The sequence below is a fragment of the Scardinius erythrophthalmus genome (assembly GCF_964197995.2).
Source record: "Scardinius erythrophthalmus genome assembly, chromosome: 23".
NCBI lineage: Eukaryota > Metazoa > Chordata > Actinopteri > Cypriniformes > Leuciscidae > Scardinius > Scardinius erythrophthalmus.
In genome coordinates this window covers 29,688,006-29,697,656 of record NC_138243.1, presented here as the reverse complement: position 1 = coordinate 29,697,656, position 9,651 = coordinate 29,688,006, and the positions used below count along the sequence as shown (strand labels likewise).

Sequence of the window (9,651 nt, the reverse complement as noted above, 5' to 3'; positions counted from 1 at the left end):
ACAGATCGACCGAGAAATCGAATTGCACAGAGCCCTGCATCACAAACACATCGTTCACTTCTACCAGCACTTCGAGGACAAAGATAACATCTACATCCTGCTCGAATACTGCAGCAGACGGGTGAGTGCTGTTGACGTCTCTCTGTAATAATAGGTCTTGTAGGAAATATTGTTGCGCTGACGTATTTTGTTGTTCTTCAGTCTCTAGCACACATTCTCAAGGCCCGAAAGGTGCTTACAGAACCAGAGGTTCGGTACTACCTGAGACAGATCGTCTCGGGGTTAAAGTATCTCCACGAGCAAGAAATTCTGCATAGAGACCTTAAACTAGGTAAGCATCTAGAGCATTCATTCATTCCCTGAATAATACAGAAATCCCTTTCGTAACCTGATTCTGTTGCTTTTCCCAGGGAACTTTTTCATCAATGAATCCATGGAGCTCAAGGTTGGAGACTTCGGTCTGGCTGCGAAGCTCGAGCCGGTTGAGAACCGCAGGAGAACGATATGCGGGACGCCAAACTACCTGTCGCCTGAAGTCCTCAACAAGCAAGGGCACGGCTGTGAATCTGACGTCTGGGCCCTCGGCTGTGTGATGTAAGTACTAAAACATTGCTATGTTTCACTTCGCAACCTCCGTTTGCCCTCGAAAAAGAGCTAAGATCGGAAATTAACGGGTGGTTGGAGGGCTAAAATGCCTCTAAAATTATTAAAAATGCCCCTAAAACTCAAAATATGGAGCAAAAAAGTCACTGTATGAGTTCTTGTTTTAATAGTTATAATAGCCACCAAAAATGCCTCCAAAATTAATAAAAATACCCCTAAAACTCAAAATATGGAACAAAAAAAGTCACTGTGTGAGTTATTGTTTTTAATATTTATAATAGCCACCAAAAATGCCTCCAAAATTAATAAAACTGCCCACAAAATTCAAGATATGGGGCAAAAATGTCACTGTATGAGTTCTTCTTTTAATATTTATAATAGCCACCAAAAATGCCTCCAAAATTAATAAAAATGCCCCTAAAACTCAAAATATGGAGCAAAAAAAGTCACTGTGTGAGTTATTGTTTTTAATATTTATAATAGCCACCAAAAATGCCTCCAAAATTAATAAAAATGCCCCTAAAACTCAAAATATGGAGCAAAATAAGTCACTGTATGAGTTATTGTTTTTAATATTTATAATAGCCACCAAAAATGCCTCCAAAATTAATAAAAATACCCCTAAAACTCAAAATATGGAGCAAAAAAAGTCACTGTATGAGTTATTGTTTTTAATATTTATAATAGCCACCAAAAATGCCTCCAAAATTAATAAAAATGCCCACAAAATTCAAGATATGGAGCAAAAATGTCACTGTATGAGCTCTTGTTTTAATATTTATAATAAGATGTAGTTAAGCAATAGTGAATGAACAAGAGTACTGTTTACCCGAATACCAGCACAACTGTTAATGTGATATTGATTTCACGTAACAGTTCAAAAACAAGAAATTAATATTATTTGAATTACATTTTAGTCTACATAAATCCACAGTAGCTCCAGTGCAACACAGTGATGTCTCGTTACTGAATGAATCTGTGTTGAATGAGCGATTCAACGACTCACTAATAAAGAGATTCACTTCATCCAGCTGTTTTGAATGAATCATTTGACTGAATCATTTGACTGAATGACTCACACATTAAGACAATTAAGAAAATAATTGCATACAATGTTTTTATCTGGCTTTTTTTATTATTATCTGGCTCTGAATTGCAAAGTCCGCCTCTAACAAGGAGGATGTTACTCTTGTAAATGTCATGGAGATGTTTATTTATGACGGATCATTCATGCCCCAACAGGTATACCATGCTTTTGGGAAGACCTCCTTTCGAAACCACAAACCTTAAAGAAACGTACCGGTGCATTCGGGAAGCGCGATACTCCATGCCGTCGTCTTTGTCGCCTCAAGCCAAGCATCTCATCGGCAGTATGCTGGCCAAAAACCCAGTGGAAAGGCCACAACTCGATGATATTCTACGCCACGACTTTTTCTGCCAGGTGTGTGTCCGTTTGTGCGAACAAAACATGTCACCAGTGAAGTGTTCAGTGGTTTGAGCTTGTTTTTCCCCTCTTATATCAGGGTTTCACACCAGACAGACTGTCCTCAAACTGCTGCCACGCGGCCCCAGATCTCCACCACACCAGTCCTGCCAAGAGCTTCTTCAAGAAAGCTGCTGCCGCCCTGTTCGGTGGAAAGAAGGACAAAGCCAAGTACTTGGAGACTCACAGTAAGCGCTCGTGTACAGTAAACCATTCGTGACCCTGGACCTCAAAACCACTCATTCATAATTGAATAAAAAAAAATGGACTGGTTTTGTGGTCCAGGGTCACATTTGTGGATCATCCAAATGACATCATTATACTCATGCACATCTTGCTTCTTGTAGATAAACCAACCAAGGAAGAGGATGACATAAACAAACTATGCCTTGACCTCCGGAAAACTTCCGTCAGTCCTCAACCCTGCAGAAAAACCCTTGAGGTGAGATCCTTCGTCCTCGTCCTTCTCATAGCTGTGCAGAAAGTTTAAGATTGTAACCTAACCTCATGCACATTCCTTCCTTTATTTCCCACAGGACACTAAGCCCACCATCACAACTGCTGGAAAAGCAGCTGTTCCCGCAGTGAAGGACACTAGCAGCAAACAGCACATTAGAGACAGCATCCGGATGATAGTGCGGGGAACGCTGGGGAGCTGCAGTAGCAGCAGCGAATGTAAGAGACTTGCTCATTTTTATCTACGTGAGGATGTTAATGGATGTTTCAGAGCGATATCTAATGGGTTTGGGTGATTTTTGTGTTCACAGGTCTTGAGGACAGCACAATGGGAAGCGTTGTGGACACTGTTGCACGAGTATTGCGAGGCTGTCTGGAGAACATGCCGGAAGGTGCGTATCTGACATGATCCGATTTACAAATGCAAAGTCACATTTAATAACCCATTCTTAATAATAAAGTAAAATGCATTTAAAAATAAAAGGCATTGTAAGATTAAAAACGCATCAAAAGGGTTTTAAAAACGAAAAAAAAAAAAAGATTATATATATATATATATATATATATATAATTATTTATTTATTTATTTAAAAATAACAATAATTTATATATTAATTAAACATTTGTTTAGAATTTTTTTATTCCATGTTAAAGTTAATAATAATATTAGGCACATTAATAATAATATTTATAATATTTAATTAATAATAAAGTTGAAGAAAAAATCCCCCCCAAAAATCTGAAAATAAAACATATTTATAAAACATATTGTAAGATATAAATAAATAAAAATAAAAGGCATTAAAAGGATTTTGAACATTTAAAAAAATTTAAAATCTGAAAATAAAATAACAATAATTACATTTTTGTTTTAGTTTTTTTCCATGTCAGTTATACATGCCTAAATAAAATGCATTAAAAAAATCTGAAAATAAAATATTTATAGAACATTGAAAAACACACAGGGTTTTGTTGTAAGTATAACTAAAAATAAAAAGCATTAAAATAATTTTTGAACATTTTAAAAAGTTTAAAATCTGAAAAAATTATAATAATATTAAATTAAAATTTTATTATTTTTTATTATTCCATGTCAAAGTTATACCTTTCACTTTTAATAATGCATTTTTAATCTCTTGTTTACAGTTAATACCATTCCCAAAGAAAGCATGAACGGCAGCTTCCAGTGGGTGACGAAGTGGGTGGACTATTCCAACAAGTACGGCTTCGGATACCAGTTGTCGGATCACACAGTTGGCGTTCTCTTCAACAACGGCACTCACATGAGCCTTCTGTCGGACAAGAAGTACGTTGACCATCTCAAGTGTCTGTGTAGCTCTTTTGCTGATAAAGATCATGAAGACTAACGTGTCTTTAACCCTTCAGGACGGTGCATTACTATGCAGAGCTGGGACAATGCTCGGTCTTCCCCACGAATGAAGCCCCGGAGCAGTTCGCCGGTCAGGTCACCATCTTAAAATACTTCGCACACTACATGGAGGAGAACTTGATGGATGTAAGTGTCCTCGCTTAGTGGAAACGTGTTAAGTCTATCAATAATTCACAGGTTTTCTGATTATAACTTGCCGCTCTTCAACAGGGAGGTGATTTACCCAACGTAACCGATGCAGGGAAACCCAGACTGTACCTTCTCCAGTGGCTCAAATCTGATCGAGCGCTCATGATGCTCTTCAACGACGGCACTTTCCAGGTAAAACTTCATATTTGCTCTGCTAGAATGAAATTTCAAATTTTCTCTGCTATAAATTTGGTATTACACACGTAATAGGGGTGTAACGATACCCTCACGTCACGATTCGATACATATCACGATACGATATTATTGCGATACTCCAAGACATATGATAAAAGGTTAACAAAAAATGTACTGTTGCTTAAAATGCTAAATTTGGTATTAAATTGTGGGTGTAAATGAAATGGTGACAGCAGAATAACAATATTCATGATTCTGAAGCTAAAAATATTTATTTTAGACGAATATTCTTGCACTCTTTCACTGACTAGATTTATTTAAAATAATGTAGGCCACTTTTTACTGGTAACATCATCATTTGGCATTATCAAGACCCACAAATATTCCCGCATTGCATTATTATACATTATATTTAACATTATATATAGTAGTTTAATGTAGTACTGACACTAAAACTCTGAAAACGTAAATTTTTTCCTATACACAACTATCCACAATACATATTGTTGCAGTTTTGTATATATTGTTACACCTATACTACATAATGTTGACTTGATTGCTAAACACGTGCTATTCCCACAGGTCAACTTCTACCACGATCACACCAAGATCATCCTGTGCAATCAGAGCGAAGAATACCTCTTGACGTACATCAACGAGGACCGCGTTTCCACCACGCAGCGTCTCAGCACGCTCCTCGTGTCGGGATGCTCACCGGACCTTCGCACCCGCATGGACTACGCGCTTGACATGCTGTTGCAGAGATGCAACTGAGCCACACGAGCGCACAGAGACTGGGATACTTCGAAAAGACTAGAATGTGGACTACGTACGACTGGACGAGAGAGTGTTGCAGATGGGAGGAGATGAAATGGATTATGAGTTTTACAGAAAGGACTGAACTGAGCTGGGCTGGAACCAGAGACGATGATGAAATCAAGATGATAATATCTCATTTTAGGTGTTTTAAAATGCAGAAATCTTGCTTTGTTGAAGCCAAAACGGAGATATTAACTCTTTCCCTGCCAGCGTTGACTGCAAAAGTTGGCTGAATTTTTGAGCACGTTCACGAAACTTTCACGGCCTCCAGAATATTTTGTTGTACGAATAAACATTCAATATATTGAAAGAAAGAACAGAGCCTCTGCTTTTAAACTAACGAAAATATATCCACACTTGAATGTGGATAAGAAACAAAAAGCGGAGAAAAGACTTTGTCAGGATCGATAATCAAAACACAGATCGAGTCCATCAACATCAACAAGTCGTTTCGTTCGGTAACAATATTCAGTTTTGATTGATATTTTGTTTATGTTTGATGCTCACGTAAATGACTTGTGCGTCAGCAATGCAATTTTGGTTTACGCAGATCATATTCTTCGCTTGTTTTTGGATTTGGAGATGCCGTGCTATTTCAGAAGTTGCTCAACGGCGCCCCCTACCAAACCCAGATTCCCGGGAAAAACTTGTCAATGGCGGGGAAAGAGTTAAAGTTGAGGAAAGAAGGCTTTAGCAAGGCAGGGTGGTTTGATGTAGCTCTCTTGAGAGCAGATTTCGTTTAACTGTGAAAACATTCCTGCTTAAGGACACGGGCTTCAGAGTGAAATGATCCGATGCTGTAGTTCAACATTTCACTGTGCGCACGCTCTGCAATGCCATGGACATAACTTATTATCAGACAGAACCCTCTATTTATTTATTTAATAAAGATGACCTTAGAATAATGTCAGTGTTCAGGAGTGACGTTTCAAGAACACACGTTATTTAATTGTTCAGTACAATAATCGTGTCTAGCGCTTTGTCCTTTTGCGTCAATCTCCCAGGGCATCATGGGAGTTGAGGCAAATTCATTATGCAAGGCCGGTGGCAAAACCGCAATCGGCGTTTGTCTTGTCTTGATGTTTGTATAAAGATTAAAGATGAATAATATTGTGGAGGTGTTGTATTTTGTTTCTTTGTTAAAGCGTAATTACCCCCATTGTCCCTGCGTCTGAGTGCTAAAGCAGTCTATTATGCAAACCTCCTGATGAAGCCACTACAAAAACACACGTTATGCTTGTAAAAGGGAAGAAAACATGAAAAGAGTGGTTTTCACCACCTACTTTCAGCCCAGTACAAACTCCCTACGCTATGTTGTCAAGCCCTTCATGCACTATAGTAAAAACAGTGCTTGACTTATACTGTATTTATAATGCAATGCTTAAAACTACTTGATCTTATTGATGGATTGCTTTACTTTATTATTTGCTTTAGTTTTCTTCCTGCTTTTCTGCAACCAGAAGTGATATAACCAGAGTCACAACCCAAAGAAAGATTTAAGCTTTACACCTTTACTGTGACAAATGCCAACACTTTTCATCATGCAACTAATTAACTCAGTTGCTATAATTAGTCATAATTTAAAGATAACTAGGGTGCATGAATAAATAGCTCATAATGAATCAAACCAAATGCATCTGAATACCTGCAGCGTAGACACAGTTCATGAAATTAAATTAAATATGAAAGTGCCATGGTAAGGCCAAGTATGCCGTCCTCTGGATTTAACCTATCCATCCAAGGAGCAGTGAGTAGTGAACACACACACTTCAAACCATGGACACACACACCCGGAGAAGTGGGTAGCCATTTTTGCTGTGGCGCCCGGGGAGCGATTGGGGTTTTGCTCAGTTTTCCTACCGATATTGAGATTCGAATCTGCAACCTTCAGGTTACCAGTCGGACTCTCTAACCATTAGGCCACGTCTGACCCTGTAGCTTTTTTCCCTGGAAATAGTAAGATGGAAAACCATTGTTGCGTCCCAATTCTCATCAGCACCGGCAGCATCAGTCGCCATTTCCCTTTCATTGAATCTTTTCACCACACAGCAAAACTAAATGGTGACTGAAGCTGTCTTTCTGAGAAACTGCTTTTGCTTCAATGCACGTCATTGGTTTTGAAACAGCTTGAGGCTAGTAAATAATAATGTAATCATTTTTGGATGAACATGCAATACCATGGTATGAACATGGTAATCAGTATGGTATACAAATATGGCTTTTTCAAATTTAACGTCCCCCTGTAGTCAATAATGTTATCTCTTTAAACTCATCTTTGATCACCAAAATCACATATTTAAATGTTTCTTCCTTTTTTCCATGCCTTAAAATATCTTGAATGTAACTCGACACCCTTGCCTCATTTAGTATTCAGGGTTCTATGAATATGCAAATGAGCCCCGCCTCCACTCACTCACTCAGCTCAGAGATCCACTGGTTGACGATCACACGTTGATCTGATTGGTTACAAGGTAGTTTGTGACGTCAGAAACACCAGCGATTTCAAAGCGTGTTTTTGAGACTGTATTTGGTTCACTGCAGTTTTAAGGAGAAAATACTCAGCAATGGTGTCGACTTATGAATTTACACATGGTTTGTCTTAAAGCATATTAAAAACTACACATAGACATAAAAACAACTTTAAAAGCTGGATTTTCATCACAGGGGGACTTTAAACATATATCTTGGAATGAGACATTACCATGTCAAGATTCAGTTTTCATTTTTATCATCTTTGTATTGAGCCAGCTGGTTTCTCTCTCTCTTGGCTTTGACGAGGAAAGATTCTAGGAACAGAGACGCGTTTGTTGTCCAAGATCAGTATAGGCCCGGCACAGTTGGCCGCCTGGAGTGAAGTCTCTTTCTAGCATCATCTGTCACTTCTGTGAAATGTAGGCCATTTTCTCTTCTCTGAGTCAATGCCAGGTTACTTAATAGGCTGAATTCACAAAATAACACTTTTACAGTTACATAACACGTACATAGCCACTGATACTGACTATAACAATTATCTTTTTAGCTTTTACAGGCCTTCAGTGCACATGATCCAATGAATGACTGGATCTCTGAGTAATGAAGTAATAAGATAAAAGCAAAGTCATAATATAATATTAAATAGATAAATAAATAAAATATAATATTTTAAAATATAATAAAATATAATATAATATAATATAATATAATATAATATAATATAATATAATATAATATAATATAATATAATATAATATAATATAATATATGACAGATGCTTTAATATTGTAAAGCAAGGGACACAATGGACTTATTTTGGCATTTTTAAGACAAAAATGTTTACTAGACTATAATGTACTAGAAAAAATATATATCCCGCACACTACATGAGTTTGCAAAAATAACAAGTTTTTTTTTAAAGGGGTGATATAATGCCCTTTTCACAAGATGTAAAATAAGTCTCTGATGTCCCCAGAGTGTGTGTGTGAAGTTTTAGCTCAAAATACCCCACAGATATTTTTATATAGCATGCTATTATATAGCATGTTAATATTGTACATTTTTGAGGGTCTGTCCCTGTAAATGCAAATGAGCTGCTGCTCCCGGCACAGGGGGCGGAGCTTCAAGAGCTTGCACTCACACAGACATGCACTGAAAATTTCAAAAACTTTTAGCCTTTTATGTTCAAACCGGAGTCAGACAATGATGGAGAGACTCTAGAAGAAGTGACAACATGTAGAAGCAACAGGACATTGTTCAGGGGGCGGGGTTTATGTAAATTCTAGGGTTGTTGATGTCACTAACCCGGGAGGAATGTGGAGTAGTCTCTACCAGCCGTTTGTTGTAGTCCTTAAAAAGCGATTTCTTTAAAAGCAAATATCTCCCTTTGCTTTGAACTTTGAGCGTTGTAACTTTGCAGATGTTGTTTATGCTCAAACAGCAACATTACACACTAACTAAAGTTAGAAAAGTCAAATCATAATCAACCACCCCTTTAATGAGCACCGATTTGGCCAATCTCTCTTCCTGAGTCTTACTAAACACAAACAAAAGACCAAAACTGGGTAAATGTGTTGGCCTCAAAACTATGAGTTTAGCTGGCAAAGTATTAGACAGCATTCTTGCAATGAAAAGGTCCTAATTATCTTAATGAAGCTCCTCTTAAGTGCCGCTGATATAATTAGATCTACTCTTCTCTGGAATTGTTTGCAGAATTGCATCCTTAGGTGTGGACGAAAGAAGCACAAATGATAGATTACAATTAATGATTAAGAGCTATTGCATATGGCATATTTTCCACAATGTCATTACAGACCTTAAATACCTCCAGACATATTATAGTGTTGATGTGGTTCATGACTTTCATTTTCATCATGACACATATTTCACTAAACCACAACTTTACATTGTAAACATGAAATACATTAATATGTGTATGCATAAACATAATAATACATTCAGCTAAACCAGTTCATAATGCATGTCACAGGAAAAACATCCTGATTTAAATATGTGAATTGTGTTGTAAATGAGGATACAGCTTGTCCATGATATTTCTCAAGAGATGGCAAACAACATGTGAAGATAATGAATCACGCCCGAT

At 37.4% G+C, this 9,651-nt stretch overlaps 1 protein-coding gene across 1 annotated transcript in view; it reads left to right on the top strand.

Annotated features, from left to right (window-relative positions):
* Nucleotides 1-6,472, top strand: part of plk2a (polo-like kinase 2a) — a 7,171-nt gene extending 699 nt beyond the window's left edge. Inside the window, exons 3-14 of the mRNA XM_081353508.1 lie at nucleotides 5-121; nucleotides 202-331; nucleotides 411-594; nucleotides 1,846-2,044; nucleotides 2,127-2,274; nucleotides 2,434-2,528; nucleotides 2,623-2,761; nucleotides 2,854-2,934; nucleotides 3,689-3,848; nucleotides 3,929-4,058; nucleotides 4,143-4,253; nucleotides 4,839-6,472. Of these exons, the coding sequence (XP_081209634.1) occupies nucleotides 5-121; nucleotides 202-331; nucleotides 411-594; nucleotides 1,846-2,044; nucleotides 2,127-2,274; nucleotides 2,434-2,528; nucleotides 2,623-2,761; nucleotides 2,854-2,934; nucleotides 3,689-3,848; nucleotides 3,929-4,058; nucleotides 4,143-4,253; nucleotides 4,839-5,030 (1,686 nt within the window). The 3' untranslated portion in view covers nucleotides 5,031-6,472. The remainder of the gene's footprint in view (nucleotides 1-4; nucleotides 122-201; nucleotides 332-410; nucleotides 595-1,845; nucleotides 2,045-2,126; nucleotides 2,275-2,433; nucleotides 2,529-2,622; nucleotides 2,762-2,853; nucleotides 2,935-3,688; nucleotides 3,849-3,928; nucleotides 4,059-4,142; nucleotides 4,254-4,838) is intronic.
* The last annotated feature ends 3,179 nt before the right edge of the window (nucleotides 6,473-9,651 follow it).